Source organism: Podarcis gaigeae (assembly GCF_964106915.1).
Source record: "Podarcis gaigeae genome assembly, chromosome: 5".
In the NCBI taxonomy this organism is placed as follows: domain Eukaryota; kingdom Metazoa; phylum Chordata; class Lepidosauria; order Squamata; family Lacertidae; genus Podarcis; species Podarcis gaigeae.
In genome coordinates this window covers 22,237,269-22,261,759 of record NC_139681.1, presented here as the reverse complement: position 1 = coordinate 22,261,759, position 24,491 = coordinate 22,237,269, and the positions used below count along the sequence as shown (strand labels likewise).

General features: G+C 41.8%; 2 protein-coding genes and 1 long non-coding RNA gene across 6 annotated transcripts in view; 2 read left to right on the top strand and 1 right to left on the bottom strand.

The window, feature by feature from the left end:
* The window catches only part of LOC310845364 (rap1 GTPase-GDP dissociation stimulator 1-like), a 38,303-nt gene extending 27,313 nt beyond the window's left edge, over nt 1–10,990 (top strand). For all 3 annotated transcript variants that reach the window (XM_083740444.1, XM_083740445.1, XM_083740446.1), the window contains 6 exons: nt 799–933; nt 4,098–4,223; nt 6,826–6,965; nt 7,683–7,809; nt 8,478–8,606; nt 10,518–10,990. In XM_083740444.1, coding sequence (XP_083596570.1) covers nt 799–933; nt 4,098–4,223; nt 6,826–6,965; nt 7,683–7,809; nt 8,478–8,606; nt 10,518–10,660 — 800 coding nt within the window. In that variant the 3' untranslated portion in view covers nt 10,661–10,990. The remainder of the gene's footprint in view (nt 1–798; nt 934–4,097; nt 4,224–6,825; nt 6,966–7,682; nt 7,810–8,477; nt 8,607–10,517) is intronic.
* Nucleotides 10,991–13,977: 2,987 nt separating this feature from the next.
* Nucleotides 13,978–24,491, bottom strand: part of TSPAN14 (tetraspanin 14) — a 45,492-nt gene continuing 34,978 nt past the window's right edge. For both annotated transcript variants that reach the window (XM_083740520.1, XM_083740521.1), the window contains exons 4-9: nt 23,422–23,568; nt 20,457–20,627; nt 19,272–19,397; nt 19,013–19,057; nt 16,749–16,868; nt 13,978–15,914 (exon numbers count right to left, since the gene is read on the bottom strand). In XM_083740520.1, coding sequence (XP_083596646.1) covers nt 15,843–15,914; nt 16,749–16,868; nt 19,013–19,057; nt 19,272–19,397; nt 20,457–20,627; nt 23,422–23,568 — 681 coding nt within the window. In that variant the 3' untranslated portion in view covers nt 13,978–15,842. The remainder of the gene's footprint in view (nt 15,915–16,748; nt 16,869–19,012; nt 19,058–19,271; nt 19,398–20,456; nt 20,628–23,421; nt 23,569–24,491) is intronic.
* On the top strand, nt 16,816–17,540 carry LOC310845498. Its single transcript, XR_014564809.1, has 2 exons — nt 16,816–16,890; nt 16,931–17,540. It is a non-coding gene; the product is annotated as an uncharacterized lncRNA (long non-coding RNA).

Genomic DNA, 24,491 nt, shown 5'->3' with positions numbered 1-24,491 from the left:
GACATTTAAGCTACCGCTTCTGCAACCACATCAGCTCTCCAGCTTCTTGCATGAACATTACTGAATTAAAAATCTATTGGTCAAAATGCAGGTTTAAAACACACACACACACACACACACACACACACAGAGTGCACAATAATAATATCTTCCCCTTTGCTGTTGAAATGTTGCCACAAATCATGCTTTTGGCAAAAGTTCCAGGTACCTCTGGAAGGTTTAAAAAGGAGAAAGGTTACCAGAACTGATCTACAGCTTTACTGTTGTCCTATATGAAGTATTGTCATTAAAATCTTATTTTGATGTTTTGGTTTTTAGTGTGTGTGTGTGTAGTTATTTCATATTGTGAACTGCCCTAAGATCCATGGGTATAGGGTGGCAAGATAAAGGTAAAGGGACCCCTGACCATTAGGTCCAGTCGTGGCCGACTCTGGGGTTGCGGCGATCATCTCGCTTTATTGGACGAGGGAGCCAGCGTACAGCTTCCGGGTCATGTGGCCAGCATGACTAAGCTGCTTCTGGCAAACCAGAGCAGCGCACGGAAACGCCGTTTACCTTCCCGCCAGAGCGGTACCTATTTATCTACTTGCACTTTGGGCTTTCGAACTGCTGGGTTGGCAGGAGCGGGGACCGAGCAACGGGAGCTCACCCTGTCACAGGGATTCGAACCGCTGACCTTCTGATCAGCAAGTCCTAGGCTCTGTGGTTTAACCCACAGCACCACCAAACTTAATAATAAGAAGAAGAATTAAGTTGGAAGTTTATATTATCAGCTTTCTTCTCCTCTGCTTCTTCAAGACAGCAACTGTGTGCGGATGGTGCAGCTGGGAATCGTACATCAACTTCTGGACCTTTTGGAGCAACATGTGGAAAGTGGAGATGTCTCTGTTCAACATGCTGCCCTGAGTGCTCTCCGAAACCTTGCTATACCAGGTACAACAAAAGTCGCACCACAAATTATCTAACTGAACAACTACAAAATTAAAATTAAAGTTATGCAGTAGGGCAGAAGTGGAATGTGTGAGAGTGGGACTCTCTATTTCCTGGACCCTGTTCCTTGTAAAACTCTGTCCATCTGTTATCTTTGATGAGAGATGCTGAGAATGCCTTGAAAGGAGTTTTCTCTGTAAACATATGTGCACTGGAGTTCTTCACATTCAGCCACCCACCACCACCTCATTGGCATGTAGATCATAAATCTCAGGGGTTGGAAGGGTGGCATATTGATATCAGCACACATACTGTATGTGTAAATGCACATCAATGGACACAAATGCAAATACAATACTTTCTTTCCATTGAGAACTCATAATCTGTAAAGGAGGAAGACTCCTAGCCCCATAGTCTATCACATATTTGGATGCAGAAAGTCCTCAATAAAAATATGGGCATTTCCAGGTAAAAGAATCAGGTATCAGGTGGTGATGGGAGGGAATGTTTGCCTGGAACCCTAAAGAAACATAGCCAACTGAGAATAGACAATACCAGGTTAGATGGATGAACAGGCAGCTTCCTGTGTTTCTTTAGCTTAGATAGGGTGCATGAATTGCAGCTATTCTGTAATATATACAATGAGAACCTGAGAATCCTTTACTTTTCAATGGGATGTGATTCCTGTAATGAAGGCAAACTGGGCAGAGAAGAACCCTCAACAATGTTCAATAGCAGCAAAAGGAGCAAAGGTGGTGATCGCTAGAATACATACAAATGTCCCCTTTTATCTTTAAAATGTTGGAGGGTGTTATTTCGCTCAAGAAAATATTGGACTAAAAATAGGCTTTTTGTGGTGACAAACCTATTTGGCACAGTGCTCATCCATTTTTCTTTAGTTACATTTGGTTTTCATCACTGTCTGGAGGTGGAGGTGGTCACTTCTAAACAACCTGTTTATTGAGCATTCATCCTGAGTTTGCAAAGAGTTTCTATGCTCACCATTGTTTGTTAAGCATTAATTCCAAAAAAAATTTGTACAGAGGTTATACAGCTTCCCATCAATTGTTACCCCACAACTTTTAGTCCATTTCCCCACCAGTTTCCTTACTGCAACATCCTTTTATTTAAAAAATGGTTTGTTGCAGCAGAGAGCTTTTATCCACTTTAGTTGTGCAAACCCAAATTTGCTAGTATGCAATTGAATCCCTCCCACAAAATAGTGACAGCTGAGAAGAAAACCCCAACATACCAGAAGCGGTTTGCTTTGATGAGAAAAACATGTAAGAAAAAGCAACCCTTTTCCCACTCAGTTGGTTTCAACCCCATCCTTCCTTAAAATCATAGAATTGTAGAGTTGGAAGGGACCATCAGGGTCATCAAGTCCAACCCCTTTTAATGCAGGAATCCTTTGCCTAATGTGGGGCTTGAACCCTAGAGATTAAGCATCTGAGCCATTCCAGTAACAAAGCAGTCTCTGTTAATACAACACACATCATCTGGGTCTTTCGCTGAAACTGTATTCTCTGTTGATTTGCTAAAATATCAGTATTATTATTTTTTTAAAAAAAGAAATACGCAAAAACACAGCCACAGATGAAAAAGTCAAGTTGAACATGAAATGAAATCAATTAGAAACAGTATTTTTAAAAATGTATGGGCAGGCGCAAGGGGCCTCATTAATTGATTAAACCCTCAGAGCCCTGCCCAGGGAGCTCTCTTTGAAAATCATTCCACACTCGAGGGCCTACAGTCTGAACTTTCTGCTAGCGAAGCCCAAGGAAATTACAAACAAGTTAATTAGCCGTCAGATTCCCAGCACTCTAAAGTTGCCAGCAAGGGATGCCTGTCTGCTGCACTTGCCCTAGGCTAGGAAGAAAGAAAGCACGCAGACTGTCCGGAAATTGCTTGGTAGGTTGGATACTTCTCTTCCCAGGGAAGTTTGCTCTTAATGATTACCTGGAATTGCTTCACTCAAGGAGCCTGGTGTGGGGAGTTTGGGGGCAGAAAGACATGTTCAAAAATGGAGGGATATGTAAATATCCTATCAGGTGAAGTGTACTTTGATCTTGAAGGAAAGATAATGACCACTGGGATATTTCCCAATCTATCTTTCTCAGTAGTCTTTCGGTACAATTTGTCAAACCACCTATAGGTTCTGTATCGTTAAGAGCGGAAGTTAAACTTTTGACTAGACATCATTGTCTCCATATCTGCAGTGGCAGCTGGCAACCTTTTGAAACCCTTCCCTAAACATATCAACATGTGCATGACACTCTTGCACAGGTGTTGGGAAACACATGCAAACCAAAATAATGAATGCAAAGGTTTAAAATATTGGGTTTGTGTTTTGTTTTTGTTTTGCTTCAGGTTGCACGGAGAGCATTTATTGTGGGGGGTTGTTTTTTATTCAAAGTCACTTAATCTATCCAAAACAAAAAACAAGTTGGAAATATGTATCAGCAGATATATCTGATTTCCCAAAAGAGACAAATAGCTGCTGGGTGGAGGGTTTTCATCAGGAAAACGACATTGGAAAAACAGTCAACCTCCCCTCCTTCTGTGTCATGGTCTTGATCTGAATTGGGCCCACTTGAAGCTGTAATTTGTGGTACAGGTCTGTCATTTGGAGCTTTATTCAGAGAATTAATCAGTTTAATTGTAATTAATTGTATTTTTCTGTCCTCGCCCCCTCTTGATTAGGGAGGTCTCTGGACTTGTCCATAATGGCAGAGCTGTCACTGCAGCTCCTCTAAAATGCTGGATTCATGCTGGATTTGTTCATTTGGTATTAGAATACTGAATTCCTATTCCCCTTTAATTTGGGCTAATAAAAAGTCAGTGTGCGGATCAAATGAAACACAATGGGTTGCTGAACAACTGTTTAGAATGTTTTCTGTTTTTGAAGTCACGTGTTTTCTAAATGAAGTCCATACTACCTTGTTGATGCAAATATTTTGAAATGTGCTAATGAAATCTAGATCTAAATAGGATTTTTTAGCAGGCAATCCAAAACATTTTGTTCAAAGAGCTGCTGTACACCTTGATTTTTGTCATGCACTGACTATACATTCTGTGGCCTTTAGTAGCTTAGCGGCAACTTGTCATTCAGATATTGAGATCCAGATCAACAATTGTAATTCTGATCATTTTGACCCATTTCCCAGTGGCTAACAAAGTGCAGATGCTAGACGAAGGTGTTGGCCAACGTATCCAGATGCTTTTGAGGTCGGAGATGCCTCCTGTTCAGTTTAAGCTTCTTGGGACACTACGAATGTTGGTGGACGGTCAAGGTAGGAGAATATAAAGGGCTTTCAAGCTAGTCCCTCTTTAGGACTGCATAGCAAACAAGGGAACCATTGTTATGCAATAATCAGGAAAGTGTTCTTATCGGTGTGGTTAGATCGAGTTCAGAGCATCAGACCAATGACAGAAGGGCCTTTTTGAATGCAGATTTAAAATTAGTCAATGGATGTGATATCTGTCAAGGTACTAAGCTGTATGATGCACAACCAATTCAATGCAAAGGAGAGTGCAGTTTGAGGGCTACATTCCAAGGACAAGTGTTTGGAAGTAGGCTGCAAGGGGGTGGCTCCATAAAGGCTCACATCTACATGTTAGTTTCTGTTTGCCACTGTGCAGTGCTTTGGAGTCACAAGACTCTATTTTGCATTCCACACATTCCATACTGTTGGAAGTCTCACGGGAGATGGGAGACGGATGTGACGCTATTGGTTTCCTGTTCCTTTGTTTGTTTCAGTTGCTTTCTGCCTTTCACAGAGAGAGGATGTGTTTTCTGTCTGCGTAGCTTAGTAATAAAACTCATAGCGATGTAGCCATAAATCTCATCACTTCCCTGTGTGCTTTGATTCTCTGCTGAATGGGAATGTGGCTGGAGCCTCATCAAAGTCTCAGGTCGTTAATCACATCGGAGGGCGATTCCGGAAGATGAGCTTTATCAGCTCGGTCGTAATGCAGATTCTGACACTACATTGTGTCTGTGTATTCCATTATGAGCAGGCCATTTCCCTTAAGCAGATGTCCTCCTACACCTCACACAGGAGAACTCAAGAGCCTATGTTCTTCCCAGATCCCACAAATAGCCCATTCACAGCTGTTGCTTAACTCCCATGAAGAGCTGCCTCCAACCTCCATCAAAATTGTGGCCAAGGACAAGCAAGAATGCTGGGTTATGGAAGTGCTTTGAAGACATCTAGAACAGCCGGCAGTGGCAGTATTTGGCTCTTGTCCAGGCAGAGGTTCACCCTCACCCAGAAGTATTGGTGTGCTCAGGCCATGCAGAACCAATGGGATTCCTGAAAGGAAAGTGGTATTCTGGAAACGACAAACCAATGCAGAAATCTTTTGCCCAACATGGGGCTCAAACCCACAACCCTGAGATTAAAAGTCTCATGCTCTGCTGTCTGTGCTGTCCCATTGCAACACAACCTGAGCCTATGAAGGAGGGGTTCACAGCATTAACACCCCAAAAGGGTCTTGTTTCTTCCTTGGATTCAAACTGAACTCAAACATTGCTCTGACTCTCCGGCTTGCTGCTTTACTTCCAGGTCACATCACTGCCAAACTTTGCTCTCTGGCTTTCTGTTAAGGGAGGGGCCCCACCCATTTGCTGTCTTCACTGAGCCCCTTAATCCCCCCATCACCTCACCAGGAAGCTATCTTGGCTATTAGAATTAGGCGGCTTGATTAGCTTTTAACACTTGCTGGCTCCTGGGATGAGAGAATTTTGGCACACAGACCCTCAAGCTCGTATGTTACTGTAACTAGCAAATACAAGAAAACCCCAACTTCCTGCTAAGATGTACCGTTCCATGGCAGTGAGCTCAGAAGCCTCCCACCTTAATTGTCGTCTGTTCTATTTACCCATGAGCCAACATTGACCTTAATTAACTCAGCACAATACACTACCGTGAACATGTGTCTTCTAACCAGTCCCTGCTAAATTAGTTGATTGCATTATCTAGTGTAAATTCATTACCGTGACAATCACCGGGTGTGTTGATGCCTGCAGAATTTAGAACGGCAGGTTCCCATTTTTAATTATAGATATCTGAACCCTCGGTGCTAATCGTTTTTCAGCAGCACCAACAGAGAAAAGGGGTTGTTTACCAACAGCAGTTCTCATATCCGCATCTCTCCACAATTGAGCCACCCATTACATGTGCACATGAAATTTCTTTTGAGACAATTGTTACCGTATATTTCCTAAAACTAGTGCCAATTTACGCATGCAGATTTATTAGATTGGGGGGATGTGAATGGGCTGTCAGATACAATTCCACAGACAGAAGTTGCATTTTGTCTCACACAGAATGTTTTATCCAGTAGAGTATTATTGTTCCTGCATTCAGCTGAGTCTTCAGGGTTTGGGTCATGCGTGTACGTTTATCCCTTAATGACTGCAATGTCAAACAATTTATTTTCATTTGTGAGATAGATCTTTGTCAAACTCCAGCACCTCTCCAACACAATACCTTGAGAAAGACAAGAGACAATTCAAGTGATCAAATTAACCTCTGTTGTATAACTGTGATTGGCTTGTTAGAGTCCTAACAAAAAATGCTATGCCACCTGCCACATCTTCCTTTCCTGAATGCACATTTCCCCCATTAAAAATGTTTTATTTGAGATTATATGCAAGTTCTGCCTGTTGTGCTTGAACTGTGATGGCCCATCCACAAACTCAAAACCATCACATTTGATGATGCTGGCACCAAGTGGTAAATACGTATAACTCAGAAACAAATAAAGGCTTTATTCACCCAGGCGTACTCCACCTGCAGTTGACAATTAAAGTAAAAGGGACAGAGGGGAGAATTGCCGGCTGCTTCACTGAAGACTTCGCACAATATTGCTCCAATCTTTGTCTTTCAGCTGATGCAGCAGAGGAACTGGGCCAGGATCCGGTGCTGCTCAACAGGCTGGTGCAATGGTGCAATTCAAACGACCACGCTGGAGTCTGCGGAGAAGCAAACCGACTGCTTGCATCACTTTTGCGTCACAGTTGTTCTCAGGTACGAAAGGCGTTGGGTTTGATCCATTTTCTAGTCTCATCAATTTGTGTTTTGTATTCCACTTTGAAAGTGAGAGTTGCAGCACAGGTTCTATGCTGCCTTTGATGCAATGGGTTCTGGGAGCATGTTCGCACAACATATTCTCAAGGTCTGGCAGTGCCCCCCAGAAACTCATCTGGAAAAACTGCTTTTGACACACACCCCTTTATTTTATGAGGACAAATTCAAAAAATTGCTTTGCAGAGTTAACTACCATAGAGTTATCAAAATTTTCAAAAGTAGGGGGTACGTAGCTTGGCTTTTGAAAAAAAGGGGGTCCTCAGTAATTAGCTAATTGGGAACCACTGGCCAATGCTATTTTCACGCCCACTGTTCTCAGGCAATGAAGTGAATTTATATATTGTACACAAGAATCACAGCAGTTATTAAGAAGAAATCAGAACAGTGCTCTCCAGTCACTGCAAGTGAACTTAAATGATGTTCAATTGAATATAGCAACTTCAGAAGAGACTTTCATCTCCAAACATTTGGTGGGGAGGGGCAACTCTGAGCTTCTTTCATGTACAAAGACAAAATTCTCATCAATTTGCGAGCTGCCATGGAGTCTATTATTCAAGTGTTATCCATAACCACTTCTGTTCCTAATTACCCGCCTCCCCCAAAACAAAATCCTGGATCACCACAGACTTCAGCAATCTCTTGTTGTTTTGTAAGCAGGAAGTTGTCAAAGCCATTCAAGAGGCCCAGGCAATGAAGCACCTGGTTTCTATGGCAACCAGTGAACATGCCATAATGCAGAATGAAGCCCTGATTGCCTTGGCGATAGCTTCTGCGGTCAATTTAGGTATTCAAGCATTTATTTCCTAGATGTTGTTCTTTAAGTGGGCATTCATTCAACAAAACATGGGCCCGATTCACTTACCCAGGCTTTAATAGATAAAGCTGTTGGATACTTTATCCACTTCCTTTTGACACTTCTCGGAGGAGCTGGTGCCGCCCAGAATTTCTGGGTGGAAATCCGAGCAAGCAGAGGACACTAGGAAGCTGATCTGGCAAGCGAAGCCAAAAAGCAGAGAAAGGCTGAGCAAGATTCAAGTTAGTGAGGTGAGCCTGAGCTGTTTACAGGACGTGCTTAGCTTCATCGTCAAGGTGTAATGGGAGGAAGAGGAAATTTATATTACGACAGAGAAACGCAGAAATGAATCCTATAGAAAAGGGGGCTGGTCCCTGTGGAGCTCAAGTGATTCTTGGTTTCCCAGGGCTCGAGGAACAAAGCTCCAACAAGCATTAGTCATAAACACCCATGGATGTTTCTGATGTGAAAACTTTGAAAAGGAGCAGTCTGTTTTAACAAATACAGGAAATTCAAGACTAGCCTATTTGTATATTAGGGTTTTTTTTTGGGGGGTGAGGGAATCATGTCTACAAGCAGCTAGGGATCTTTATTTGTAGCAATTGTTTGAGGGGGGAAATAATTTCAATTATTAAGTTAAACATTTATCTCCTTTGCAGAAATCATCAAAGACACATTTAAAGAGGCCAAGCTTGTTCAGAACATACATAAACTTCTCCAAGATGAAAGCACAGGCCCAGAGGTGAAATATAATTCAATAGGTCTGTTGTGTAGCCTCCTGAATTCAGGTAATTTCAGCCCAATAAGTATGAATCAGAATTTGTCACTGCATGACGCGAGAGCATTTTATACTGGGAAATTTGCAGCCACAGCGCAGCATGGATGTGTGGGGTAACAATTATCTCTCTGCGCCCAGTTGGTTTTCAATATGCTCAAAATCAACACAAAGTAAATTAAGATCGTAAAATGTGCAATGATTCAGCTAAATATGGCTTCCGGTCTCACCTGCCTTAATGGAGGCAGTCCCCATGACAGCGGGGGTTCATCGACAGGAGGTGGGTGGGTGGGTGTGGAGGACTCCCTGGTTCTGAATGGGGTAACTGTGCCCCTGAAGGACCAGGTGTGCAGCCTGGGAGTCATTTTGGACTCACAGCTGTCCATGGAGGCGCAGGTAAATTCTGTGTCCCAGGCAGCTGTTTACCAGCTCCATCTGGTATGCAGGCTGAGACCCTATCTGCCCACAGTACTGCATGCTCTGGTTATCTCCCGCTTGGACTACTGCAATGCGCTCTACATGTGACTACCTTTGAAGGTGACCCGGAAACTACAACTAATCCAGAATGCGGCAGCTGGACTGGTGACTGGGAGCGGCTGCCAAGACCACATAACACCGGTCTTGAAAGACCTACATTGGCTCCCAGTACGTTTCCGAGCACAATTCAAAGTGTTGGTGCTGACCTTTAAAGCCCTAAATGGCCTGGGTCCAGTATATCTGAAGAAGTGTCTCCACCCCCATCGTTCTGCCTGGACACTAAGGTCCAGCGCCGAGGGCCTTCTGGCGGTTCCCTCACTGATAGAAGCCAAATTACAGGGAACCAAGCAGAGTTCCTTCTCGGTAGTGGCGCCTGCCCTGTGGAACGCCCTCCCACCAGATGTCAAAGAGAACAACAACTGCCAAACTTTTAGAAGACATCTGAAGGCAGCCCTGTTTAGGGAAGCTTGTAATGTTTGATGTATTACTGTATTTTAATATTTGGTTGGAAGCTTGCCAGAGTGGGGAAAGCCCAGCCAGATGGGCAGGGTATAAATAAATTATTATTATTATTATTATTATTATTATTATTATTATTATTATTGGCAAACAAAGATGACAGAGGGTAAATCATCCTTGCAAATTCCCCCCTGGGACGGGGCAATGGGCTTCACTTGCAGTTTGTCTCGGTACATGGCTCTTGCTCCAGCATGGCATGTGGGAAGCAGGGAGGCGTGGCTTTAAATTGGCGTGTGGTGGAAAGGGGTTGCAACAACATACTTTGGAATATACCAGCTACATGGATCAAAGTTTTGAATTGAGATAAGATTTTCTTCGGCGTGAGAGTCGGTTGGGGAGAGAGAAGCCCAGGGTTTGTTTATGATTCGGCAACCCTTTCCGGAATATAAGATAAAATTATACTTACAAGTGGGGAAAGGACGTTGGAGTAACATTAATATTAACAAGCAAAAATGGAAACTGCCTGTGATCCGAAATGAAGAAAGGAGGGGGGGAGCTAAAGTAGGACTATGTTGGAAAGACAGAGTAATTCCCCTCACCTCCGTTTAAAAATAACAGACAACTGAGACAAAGTCTTAGTTGGGGGAATGCTTTACACTAGCCATGCAATAATGTAGGTATGCCTGAAACTCCCTCCCAAAATAAAGGAAAAACAAAGAACTGGCAAAAATTTGTTGTTCCCCACTAGAAGCAGTTACCTACATTCTCTCAAAATATTACTTTAAATATTGCCTCACCCCACACAAAGAAACACGGGGGGGGGGGGGGGCTGAGCCACTGTCAAGATTGCATCCAGTGCATTAGAGTCGCTGTTGTTTCATAATCAAGGAAGCCAAATTGTAAGGTGAAGCTATTATATACTACACTGCTTGCTTGCTCAGCCTTTACTTTTGCAAGCTATTCCGCTAAAATGTTTGATCTCCTTCAGGTGACCTTCGGAAAGAGGCTGAAGAGGACAAGATGAAAGAAACCCTTGAGAAGCTCTGTGGCCACATCAATGGTAATGTAGCCAAACAGGCGCTAATGGCTGTTCAGATACTGAATGAGGAGCACCGCCTCTTTGAACCATAAATGAGGATATCTACTTAGTGCACAAACGTGCTACTGTGGTTTACTACTGCCTTGGCTAACAAGCAGTACATCAGGTTTGATCTGTTGTGTCCAAGCATCCAAGCAAAATATTGCTAGAGCTGGTGTGTTGTTTTTTTAAAAAATATTATATTGAAGGGCCTTGGGTGATGGGGTTTTTTGAATAGGATGTTAAGGCAAATGATATTCACACAAGCCTCTTTCCAAGTCCACAACATCATCACCCCAAAACACTAAATCCTGATTAAATCCTATTCTCCCTTGCATTCCAGCAGAAATGACGCCATTAAACTCACTTGTTTAACTGTGGAATGGTTATCACAGATCGCCCTCTCATCATGTGCGAATAGAATATCCATCCATCATGGGGGAAGCACATGTACAGGCCCCTGGCAAAAACTATAGAACTTCAGAATATATTAATGGAGGAATTGCATCTTTGAGCATTTGGAAGTTTGGTTCCTGCCTACTCTTTTCCCAGACATGCTAGTTTGTAACATAAAGGCCATTCTGGTTTTGTGCGTGTTTACTCAAGGAAGCAAACATGCAAACCTTGCCTTCATCAGTAAAATAAAGCTGAAAAATATGACAACAGTTAGCTATCATAATGTATCAGCCCGATCATCTCCCTACAGCATTTGATCAGATTCTGTTTTCCTTCCTGTAAGCTGTCTAGGGTTGCTAACTTTGTCAAAACTAATAGCCTTATGGGCAAGGGCAGAACTATGTTTGATAAGACCTAGGGAGAGCCACTTTGTGCACAATCATGCACAAGAGCATCGCTTTAAACCCAGAAGTGGCAGGAAATAACAGGGTTCAAAGGGGGAAGGGCAGGCAGGCGTATATGCGCTCTGCCATCGCGCAAGATGACCCAGAACGCAACCCCTGGACACATTGGGGGTTGCCAAATGTTTCTGCCAGAGGAATATTCCACTTTAAATGAATGAGTCACACGCGCACACAGTGTTTGCGTTTTGTTGTTGCTGCTTATTCTCTACATGATGCTGATGGGCAACATCAATGCCCTGATCTCCCATCTCGTGATTCTTCAACTTTAAACTAGACTTCAGCTAGAGAAGTGTCCTTCGTATAGTAGGGCACATGGCCACCCCATGGTCTTCCCACCAGGGGGTATGTGCAGACAAATGACTCTGGAAGAGTACAGTGGTACCTTGCCAGTCAAACGGCTTGGCTCCCGAACAAATCAGTTCCCGAACGCCGGAAGTGAGTGTTCAGGTTTGCGAATGTTTTTCAGAAGCCGAACGTTCGCCATGGCTTCCGCTGGAGAGCAGGAAGCTCCTGCAGCCAATTGGAAGCCTTGCGCCTTGGTTTTCGAACCATTTCGGGAGTCAAATGGATTAAATTTGAGAACCAAGGTACCACTATACTTGGCTTCTCTGAGCAGATGTAACTGCAGGATACTTTTAAAAACATTCTTTTTGTTTTGAGGTTTGCCTCTAAACTGGGGGGAGGTGTTCTCCTAATCAGAAATTTGTATAATCACTACTGTTGCACCTTTGAGATGACAAGCTTGAAAAGAGAGAAAGCAGGCCATTTGTGTGCACATCCACAACCCATTAAAAATCTTTCTTGTGCAACACACAATGCAATTCAGCACAATGCAATTTGTTCAGGAAAAGCTTCCTAGGGATTGTGTCCCAATATGCCTTCCAGCAAGCAAAAAACGTGCCAGGGGGAGGTCTTTTTGGCTGCTAAATCCACAGCGCTACTTGATATTCATCAGTCAAGGAATTTGCCTGCTGGCTCTTTAACTCTCACAGGCTATTATAGCTTCTTCTTTGCTAGCTGGAGACATGGAGGTTTTCCTCTATGACTTATAAGCATTATCATTTGCAAGTCTCCTGCATCCTTTGTTCAAACTTCATGCCACCAAATGGATTGCTGTGGGGGTTTAAGTTATGCAGAGTTCACTGGTATGAGTTTATTACCTGGGGCAAACTGAAAAAGAGTCCAGGCATAAGAACATAAATCAGAAAGCAGGGATCTTACTGTTTCCTAAAAACAAAATCAGCACGTAGTCATTTTTCCCAACTACAGGAAGAGAGTATAGTAAACATAAAGCAGAGAGGCTCATCGGCACTCTCTGGAAGGAGTTTGTTATCTGAGCTATCACAGAAAAGCCTTTACACATGCCTGAGGAGGTCCTACTGCTGGATCACAAAGGTAGAAACACCTTCAGTCACCATCTCTCTTTCGGAGTACCAAAAATATCCAGGAAACACAACTTGTAAGATGGTTTTGCATCCCATCATCTTGTAAAAACAGCTTTTCTCTGTGTTAGCAAATTACAGTGGTACCTTGGTTCCCAAACGCCGAAAACCCAGAAGTGTGTGTTCCGGTTTTCAAACGATTTTTGGAAGCTGAACACCTAATGCGGCTGTTGGCTATTGTTTCCAGGGCACCTGCACCAATCAGAAACTGCACCTTGGTTTTTCGAACATTTTGGAAGTCAAACGGGCTTCTGGGACGGATTAAGTTTAGTGCTTTTGTTTTTGCTATTTATTTTGCATTTTTGTTTTTGAGGCTTTTTCGGTTAATTTGTTTTTGTGACTGTGGAACGCAGCTCAGATACTGATTGATTGATTGATTGACTGACTGACTGACTGACTGACTGCGGAAATGGATAAAAGCCCCCATCCAAACAGTGAGTATCATCAGTGCAGTTAAGAAAATAATAATAATTTTAATTTTTACCATCTACAATACTGTCTTGTTTATTTTATAGTACAGTACATTGATTATTGCTTTCATTTTTTGGATCAATGGTCTCGTTGGATAGTAAAATTCATGTTCAAGTGCTGTTTCAGGGGTTGTTTTTAGAAGTCTGGAACAGATTAATCCGTTTTGCATTACTTTCTATGGGAAAGAGCACCTTGGTTTTGGAACGCTTTGGTTTTGGAACAGAGTGCCATAATGGATTAAGTTTGAGAACCAAGTACCACTGTACTAAAGGCAGTTTTAGATCTCTGCCCATTAGTTTGGTTAGTCCATGAAAATGGGCTCATATATTTTCAAGATAATGGTTGTTTAAAATTCAGGTCTTTTTAAAAAAAAAATACAGGCAACAACCACTTTGTGTGCGATCATGCACATGAGCATCGCTGTAAACCCAGAAGTAGCAGGAAAAGCAGGTATAACGGGGTGCAAAGGGGGTAGGGCAGGCTCCACCATCATGCAAGATGATCCAGAATGCAACCCCTGCACAAACTGGGGTGCTGCCTGATGTTTCTGCCAGAGGAATGTTCCACTTTAAATGAAGGAGACACACACACACACAGTTTGCTTTTTGTTGCTGCTGCTTATTCTACATGCAGTAAAAAAAGGGAATCTTACAAAAATTACACAAATACAGACTTTATAAAAGTGTGTTAGGCAGTGTAGACAAGTCTGCAGTCCCTGAAGAAAAATCATCAGGCAACCTCAGAAGCAGTTCAACCAAAGTTCAGTCCTTTGTCAGGAAGAATCCAAAGAAGAGTTTTCTAGGGCGTCCCCAAAAAACACATCGCTGACTTCACTGTTCGGAACTGTGTTCTACACAAGCATTTATGTGGAATGGCTGTGAAGGATGGTTGAAAACTCTAAAGGCACATGCCATCCATTTCAACGAGGGTCATCTTAAAACAGCTTGCATAAAAGAAAGCCCATGAGGACAAAATCCTGAAAAGAGAAATTAACACTTTTTTCATTCTCGGTGACAAACCACCTCTTTATGGCAGGCTCTAGTAGGCTTATGCACCACCAAGCAGAATGCAGCCCATCAGCTGTATAAAGCAACTTACAGAAGCTTCTCTAGCAACTCACCTGTTTAAATCAAAGCACTGTGTTATCAGTTCAGCATCCCTATCTGGCTGATGGGCTCTTTTCAGCCTGGTGAGTCACAAGCTGTGTGCAGGCAGGCCGTGGGACCTTGCTCTGATATGGGCCGCAACCTGACAAGCGTAAGAGCATCTATTTGCCGTACATGAAGTGGAAATGACCAGTGCACACTTTTAAAGAGCTTTGCATGATTCAAATACCCCTGAACATCCAATACATCCAATTACTTACACATACCTGGGAGACTTTAGCATATGCATTTTTCACTGCCACAAAAAAAAAAGATAGAAATGTGGCCCAAAGAGGGATGGCTCCAGGTATCTAACAAAACGAGAAACTTCAGTCCAACGGATAAATGGCTTTACGAACTACTACTATATGAAGTAACGTTAGCAAAACTGTTAAGCGGACACATTTCCTTGTTCAAAGGTCTATAAATAACGCCATATTAAGAAGGAGACGTGGCGCGAGAAGACAGCTTTGACCTTTCCAAAGGAGGCCTGTGGACGTACAAATGCTGTTGAACGTACAATTGACTTTTACTTTACAAATCCTGGTAGGTAAGGCAAGTCCTTTTGAAGTATCTCCAGTGTTCTCTTCAGATCTCTAGCATCAAAAAAGGACACATAAGATCTGGCCTGAATAAGAGGAAATCCCTCCCTTCTGTACAGTTGATCCCGGCACACGACATTCCCCCCCCTTTTTTTTAAAACCCCCAGGCAACACTGTACAAACATGGCTCTCGCTTAAAACGCTCACACAGTGCATGCTTCAATCTCTCAACAGGCACAACATTCCCTGAACAAGTTTTCCATATTTAAAGGCATTTCATGTATCTTCCCCAACCCCACCCAAAAATGTGATCATTTGGCATCATGGGGCGTTATTCTAGGCACTGACCAACTTTTGGAATGTAACAATTCTAACCTCTAAGGAACTACTGTAAAAGGAAAACTAAGGCAACAGTCCTTAGACAGTAGTAGCTTTCGGGTAGGAGCATCTAGCACAGTCCATTGGTGCCTGCTGCAATTTCACATCTGTGTACAGAAGGATGATGATAAATCTTCTTTCCGAGAGATCAGCATTGTAAAACTATTCATTAGCCAGGTGAGAAGAGGAGCAGGTTCTTCTGCTCCAGCCTGAAGCAGGATAGCATCCAACTATGTTTTTTGTTGTTTTTTAAGTGATATATTATGGCTTTATGCTCTAGTTGTATCAAGACTTTTCTAGATCTCCGGTTTTGTTTCTTTTCTCCTTGTGCTCACAGCAATAGCAGGGGGTGGGGAGAGAACTGATTTGTCTTTACAGATGATCTCTTCTCTTGTCTTCAGAAATGGTAACCTGCCTTCACAGCTTCAATGTCACAAATCAGTGTCCTGGCCAGGAAAATCCCAAATATCTAACAAAGAAGAAAAGACAGACAAAACAAGCACTATTTATAAGAAAGAAAATGTTTTAGCAGTCTGGTGCTCTTTATGAAAATAACAAAACAGTGCAAATTCTGGCTCTTTAGCTAGCCTGTTTCAAATTAGCCTGGAAATAACTGAAGTCCTCGTCAACAGTGCTGGGATATCGCAGAACTGTTTAGCCCTGGGAAAATAGGTTAGGCCTTTAACTGGTTTGGAACCAATGAGGTTTGTGCTGCTTTCTTCCATTGAAAAGCACTGCTCACATTTCAAGTTGGAAAACTATTACAATTGATTTGCAAGACTGAGATTTGTGAGCATAACTGATCAGTCAACACAACACATTCATTCTTCTATTTTCCTTTAGAAGACCATTAACAGCTGCCCAAGGATGCGGGGCAGGGAAGAGAACAACACTCAAATCAAAACATATGGCAATTTTTTTGATCTAAGGGGGCGGGCAGGTGGGGGGTGAGGAACAGAACAACACGGTCAGGCTACTAACCAGCCTGGATTTTACTGATCCAACCAGTAAAACTTTTTCTGTTCGGGAGGCCATGATCAGGCATCTGGAAAGCCTATGAAAATCTAGGCGCTGCTATGGTCTGGTCCCCAACTTGCCAAATTCTATTCAGGTTCCATTCCCAGTGCTGCTATTTTTGAAATCTGAAGCTAGCAACTCTATTCATGGGATCACCAAATGGTATCTTTTGCGCAAATATTTGTCTCAAACAATTCTTCATCACCCAAACACTGTAATAGTAGGCAGATCTAATCACTGGGTAAGAAATAATATTTGCTGCTTCAACAGGCCAACAGGAACTCACCTGCAATAATGAAATTGCCACAAAAATTCCTGCCACGATGTAAATATTCCGGGGCAACCAAGCTTCCAGAGCAGGGATGCAGCCCCTGGTGTAAATTCGTTCTCCCCAAGCGGATACAGGCTAGAAAGAGAAAATAGGAGGAGTCAGGAGAGAGAGAGAGAGAGAGAGAGAGAGAGAGAGAGAGAGAGAGAGAGAGAGAGAATTTCACGTGTATTTTCTTTTTGTTACTACCTCCATTTTTAAGAAAAGCAAGGACAACAAAACTAGAATCTTCTTGCTATGGGCAGGGCTGAACTAAAACCAATTAAAATTTTGCACCTAGAAAAGCTAGGTTCTACAACCGGTAACAAATGGCAAAATCTCTTACTTTGCATAATCTATTCTGCTATTTTTGCTCTCTTGCTGTCTTCACTGTAACAGTGAAAGATAACCAAGCAAAATCTTATTCGACCACCTCTTTAGCTTTGTGGCTACAGAAAGAATAAAGAAGTATGTCACAGGTAGTTTAAAATGCTTTCTTTTGATTATGTTTTAAAAGAAATGACCGATGTAACCTCAGGAATTTATCTGTAACTTGGATAATTGGTTTGTCTAAAAGTATCAATGAATATAATCCACCTGCTACAATATTCATAAGGAGCTAATATCGGGACATGTCAAACTTTTGGTAATGTTTATTGGGAACTGTGGAAAAAATGTTTTCTGACATATGACCTGTGACTAATGTAACGTGACCAATGTAACATGTGGAAATTAATTGCTAGACACCCACAAATAAATGCCTCCAAACAAGACCTTGTGCATATGACAGTTGACTATGCATTCATAAGCTGCAGCCCACTTCAAGTCTGTGAGGAAAGTTGTAATGCCCACAGAAATTTACACGTAGCTGTGGCAACATCCTAATTGTTTTTTTTCAACACATTTATCATCATCTGCAGGGAAGACAAACGTCAAAGAAGTCCCGCCCCCCACAACTTTTTAAGAAAAGGATTTCATACTAATGAAGATCATATTGTATTGTCTGGCTAATCAATTTGCTATTCAAACTCAACCATAACAAAGTTTCCAACAGACACTAGTACTTCAATAGTTGTTTCCGCTTCTGCACTTCTTTTTTTACAGGATAATCACATTTTTCACTGGGAAATTATTCCCTGTGTTTGCAGTGTCCATTGTAAATTATGCTGAAAATCCATTTACAGTTGCAGACCCCCTTCAACCTTTGACAGGGTCGTGCTGTTCACTGGGGCAAGAGAAGGGACCTTCATCTCTAAACCAGGGGTGAGCAACCTCTGGCCTGTGGGCAATCTTGACTCACCAGGCTGATTGACCTGCTATCTTACAGGTAAGGGTGTAAATTGTCCAAGGCTACTTTTATAGCTCCCAAACAGTGATATACTGATACATCACAATGTCTGAAATAAGGATGGAACTTTGTAGAGGCATAAGCTGGCTTCAGTTTTTCCCACATTGCAGTTTCTACATAGCGTGTGCACACACACACACACACACACACACACACCATGATTCACTATATATTGCCAGGTCAAAAACTATAAAACCAGTATCACGATATGGACTTTAAATTGGTTTTGGATGACATATTGATCTATTGTCCAGTCCTAATAGGAGTGAAACTGAACATCTCAGAACTGAACATCTTAGCGCACCAAAAAATAATCATGTTCTGTTATTTTATTGTCATTTCCAGTTTGCTAGCAGCACATTGGGGTGGAGACTTGGGAGACCAAAAACTCCTCCAAATTGCAAGTACATGCCAAGGGCATATAACAAAGAAGTACAAGTCGTACCTTGGTTCTTGAGCACCTTGCGACTCAAACATCACAAACCCAGAAGTGAGTGTTCTGGTTTGCAAACATTTTTTGGAAGCCGAACATCCGATGCGGCTTCCACAGCTTCCAGGAAGCTCCTGCAGCCAATCGAAAGCCGTGCCTTGGTTTTTGGAAGTCGAACGGACTTCTGGAACGGATTCCGTTTGAGAACCAAGATATGACTGTATTGGGAAAACACTAGCCTTGGCCAACTCTTGTTTCCAACATACTTCTGGAAAGGCTACTGATATGGCATGATCCTTCTTGCCTCCTATTCTAGTTTCTTGCATCAAGAATTTCCCAAGTTTAATTGCCAGATGCTTCCTTTCACAGTGGCCCTAGCTCCTAATCCCTTGTGGGAAAGCTAAACTGGGGGTGGGAGGTAGAGCGGTGATATATGAGACAAACAGTAACATCAAAAATACTCACCAGATTCCTTACATCATAGCCACACTGTGTGTTCACAACCTTTTGCTGAAGAGAGAGGAAAAATAGGGGTGTCAATATAGCTTATCAACCATGCCAAGATTTGGATGAATTTCTTATTTTAAATCAGTATGAAGGGGCCTTTGCGAAGCAGCACACATACGAGACTTTAGAGGACATTTTACGCGCTCAGTTCAGGAAACACTTCCTTTTTCCCAGCGCCAGTTTTAATACAGAACTAAGAAGACAGGAAATATCTCACAGCAGGATCTTGGATGCAGCAGGAAAAAGGAACGCCACATCTCTCACGGCTCTTGCTTGTGCTACTGCAGTTGAAGTATATGTTCAGGTTCCAGTCGTTTGGCTCCTGAGCACCACAACAGTTATTCTACAATAGATAAATCACTCTCTGTTAGACTAGGGATGTACCAAAGGATTTAGTACCTGTATCGGAAAAATCGACAAAGAGATTACATGCATTGAATCATATGGGTGATGTAGATGATTTTGTTGAAACAGGGCATCCTCTTATAATATCTCCTGGAAATCAAAAAGACTGTTTTTTTTGTTTTTCTAAAAGATTTAGTACAGCCACTCCCTAGGGTGGCAAACCCAACTATCACACCTGTTTTATGAACAAAATACACAGAAGCATTTGGGGGGAAATTACGTAGCATTCCCATTGTCACTAAACTATGAGCACATTTTATGTTTCTGTTTGTTTGATTGGGATGGCGCAGCTGCTGGACAGAGGGGTCTTATGTCAAGAGATAAAGCGTACAATCAGTATGTTCACGTGAGATAAGTGTTGCTGTAGAGAGAAGTGGTCAAATATCTGAACACCCCTTCCATGTAAACTGGTTTCTGCATATTCAACACATTAGGGCAAATCTTCTAAAACAGGCTTCCTCAACCTTGGCCTTCCAGATGTTTTGAGACTACAGTTCCCACCATCCCTGACCACTGGTCCTGCTAGCTAAGAATCATGGGAGTTGAAGGCCAAAAACATCTGGAGGGCCGAGATTGAGGAAGCCTGTTCTAGAAGATCACAACTTCCATTCATCCTTCATGGTAAAATTCTTCAGGGAATCCCATACAGTGGTACCTCGGGTTAAGAACTTAATTCATTCTGGAGGTCTGTTCTTAATCTGAAACTGTTCTTAACCTGAGGTACCACTTTAGCTAATGGGGCCTCCTGCTGCCGCTGCGCTGCACGATTTCTGTTCTCATCCTGAAGCAAAGTTCTTAACCCGAGGTAATATTTCTGGGTTAGCGGAGTCTGTAACCTGAAGCGTATATAACCTGAAATGTCTGTAACCCGAGGTACCACTGTACATGGTTCAGGTTAACAAGCAGTTCATTTTCTTTCTCAGGAACTTTTTAAAGACCCTAACTCACTACTGTTTTCCCCATTAAAAGGCCAAGCAGATTTCTCAAAGCAACTTACCATTTTCTGCAACGAATCAATGAGGTTCTGCAGGTCAATGTCATCTCGGTAAGACTTAATGTTGTTCTTGAAAAATGTCTCCACCCGGTCCCTCACCCAGTCTTGGAACAAGAAAGCCAGGACAGCTGCTGCCAACTCCAGGACAAATATTAGCACAATTGTGCCACAGAACTGCAAAACAAAGAAGGGGGTTGGAGAGAGAATGAGATTCTGCTCAAAACAGAAGCAAGCCAGTAGTTCTCCAACAATGTTCTAGGGGAACTTGAAATCCCTCAAGAAGACAATCAGTGATCATGACCAAAAGACCACTACTGATCTTCTTCTCTAATGCACAAGACTTGGGGTGGGGTTGGTTTCAACATTTAGACAGCCTTAATCTAATGTACTGAAAAATCTGCTCGCAAGACCTTAGATCTGAGCTATCCTATAGCTCAGATTTTGTAAAGTTATCTTAATTAACCATATTGGCTGTGAGTCCTGGAAGACCTGCAGACCTTGCAGGCCATTTCCCACCTGGCCTGAGAGGGTGGGGCTCTGACTGACTCCAGCTACAAAAGCCAAGGCTGCTGAAGTGGCCAGAAACCATCTTGGCTGTCTCTTAGTGCAGACCCAGGATATTGAGCCTGAGCTTCCACAGTCATCATCTGCCATGAACTGCCAGGGCAGCAACAGCAGCAGATATATTATATGCTTGTGGTAATATTTTATTCCTTTGTTAATTATGCTGTTTTAAAATGACAGTTTATCTACAACTTCTTTTATTTTGAAATCTTTTAAGTTAATATTTTAGTTTCCTGGTTATTGTGTGGCTTTGAATGTATTACTTTCTATTTGATTTTCTTCAATAATGTTTTGCTCTGGGTTGTTTTATTTGATGTTTTAAGGTATTGTAAACTGCTTTGGGATTTCCCCCTTAAAAATATAAAGTGGTATAGATATTATAATACTGTAATAATAATCTAAATCATATAAATTTATATAATCACAAACATATGATTATTATTTGTGTGTGTCTATACACACACATATACACACAAACACACACATATACATATACATATATACACATATAGATCCTAATTCATATAACAGCATATAAATTTGGAAAGTTCACCATGTGTATCCTAGAATACACCCCTTAACCCTCTGTAATGCAAAATAGAAAGGGCTCCTGAAAGTTGAAAAATCACTGAAGGAGGCCAACAAAGCTTTACATTTAGAACTCGCCAAATATCACACCCGATAAAACTCAACTAGAAGAGACACACAAAATTCCCACGAAATAACTGCACATTGTTTGTTTGTAGCAATCTGTGAAAAGTACTAAAACACTGCGCTGCAATTCACAATACTTGACAAAGAAACAGAAAAAACAAGACAGGGAAAACTGGACTGTCCAAAATAGATGCATTTGGAAAAAGAGGTAACCCTTTTTGATAACCCACATATCGGGCTTATTTGAGCTAGGAGAGAATCTGAATATAGGTAACAGTGGCTAGGAAAGCAGAAATTTTAAACTCTTACAGCAAAAACTTACTGGCTTCTTAAGCTGCTCTGATAAAAATGATGCTGAAAGTGGTAGTTACAGAATTTTGAGAATGGAATGCTCGTTCATGGAAGCTAATAGATACTAGTACTCTCCTCTAGGTTTGAGGTCATGCAGTGTTAATGTATCCCAGCAAATACACCCAGAAGTTCTCCTTTTTTATTTTTATTTTTGTTAACACCTCAGTAACAAATACTGGTAAGTCTGACAGGTTGTGGTTCTCAGAATCAGAGTTTGTCTCCCTCATTGCTAACTTTCAAGAGAAATTTAGAAACAATCCTGTTCACCCAGGCATTTAATGGTTAAAAGACATTGTTCCTGGTAACCTGCTGACAATGTTTTTAAACTGTTTTTAAGGTTCTTTTAAAATGTTTATGACTGCTGTGTTTGCCACTCTGGGATCATCCAGGAGGAAGGGTGGGGTGTAAATAAAATAAATAAATGGTAGTTCAATGTGTGGTTTTTTTAAAAAAAAATTGAAATAAAAAAATTAAGGTTTTATATATATAATAAATGTTCATAAATGTGCCGGCGAGGTGCGTACATGGATATGTGGACCACATATGCAAGACCGCCCTAAAACCATTTTGACTCCCAAACTGACCAAATGTTTTCTCTGCAAGGAGGAAGGGGGTGGGGGAGCCTCCCCCGTTGTCTCAGAAAGTGGGTAATCACCATCTCAAAGGAATGGGCAGACTACCAGGAAAGACAATCAGATAAGGCATTATCAGATAACCTGGCAGACAGGAAAAACAACAACATTCAAATTTCTGTTGTAGACCACCTTTTCTGTGATGTAGGTATGATGTTTGTGAGGGGTGGTCTTGAGCTCCAGGGCAGGGAATTTAAAATGTCTATATAAGAGCAGGCACACCTTTGTTCTGGGTTCTCCTCCTTTCCTGTGTGTGAGGGGAGCACCCTGTTGCAACAGTTGAATAAAGATCAGGCTTTCAAGCTGCTTTGCTTCTCCATATTCTCTGGTTGGCCTCTGTTATTTTCTCTGACCGATGGAGAACCTACAAAGGACTCTATAAGGGCTCTTGTGTCCCCCATACGGGAATAAGTGCAGATTTTTGTTTCTTACAATATGATTGTATCTAATCTTATACAATCCTTGAGATTATAGGAGACAGCCGTTTAAAGACTTCTAACACTCAATGTTAGGAATAGTTTTTCACTACGCTACACTAAGACCCCAGAAGCAAAAAACAAAACAAAACATCCCTTAATTGAAGTAATGTTGTCCTTCACTGACAAATTCTCTAAAACGTGTTGATTAACATACTGGCTGTAATTGGGATGCTTTCACTTAACCTAGTTCTACAAGAATTGCACAGAGAAATAAATGAACCCCAAATTCTGACTGATGGGGACACTTCCTGGCTAGCAAAACACACACCCAACAATCCAGTTACTTACAAATTTCAGGAGGCAGATATTCTCCCTCAGGGCTCCCACACAGCCAGCAAATCCCAGAATGAACATTACTCCGCCAACAAACAGGATAAGGACCACAGGGTCAAAGCCATGGAGGCGGGTCATTTTGGATATGTCAGAGAGCACCCCCTAAAAGAAAGCAAAAACGAGAAAGAGTGAGAACCTGCTCCTTGTACTAATCAGTTATGACTTTAATGAATTAAAGCTTCCTAGCATTCTACTGCAAGGATACCATATACTTCAAAGCAGAATTCAAAAGCAGGCCTGCATCATAGAAGGATAAGCATTGTATGCATAAAAGGCTCAGTGCAATTTAATTTCCATTAAATGTTAGGGGTGGGGGTTACGTCAATCTCCTCACAGGATATTTAATTGCAATAACCCCGCATACCGTGAGGAAAAACATTTGAATAAGACTTAAGGTCGTTTCACTGACTATATTTTGAATTACCTACTATATTTCATTTACTATAATTTTAATTACTATATTTTAAATAGCATCGAATGGCTATGTGCACAAAGGGAGCCTGGGCTGGCCTCAGCTCTTTTGTCAGGTACACACTCCCGAATTTGTCATCAGGAAACGTCCCTAAATATCAGGTTCTGCCAACCAATCTAAGGACCTTGCAGCCAAGCAGGCTTCCACTAGGTGGCACTAACAGAATGACGAGTTGCAAAATGATTTTTATTTCTGATTTGGACACAGCTGTCAGCCTAAGACCCCCATGCAGTCATTTCCCTGCACCTGAGACAAAACTGCATCATTTCTGGTTGGATTAAATAACTATCAAAGTAATAACTTTTTACTGCAACACTGGGGTATTAATTATTATTATTAATTATTATTATTATCATCTTTCTGATATCTGGATATTTACATTTCAAATAAGCCTTTATTTATAGGTGTTTGAAGTGTTCCCATCAGGTACATGCCCTCAGTAAAGTTTTTTGAAACTTTGGGGGGGACGACACATCACAATGACTAGGAGTTTCAGAAAGAATTTAAGAAGAAATGTGAGCAGATAGTTCTCTCAAACAGTGATTCGTAGCAT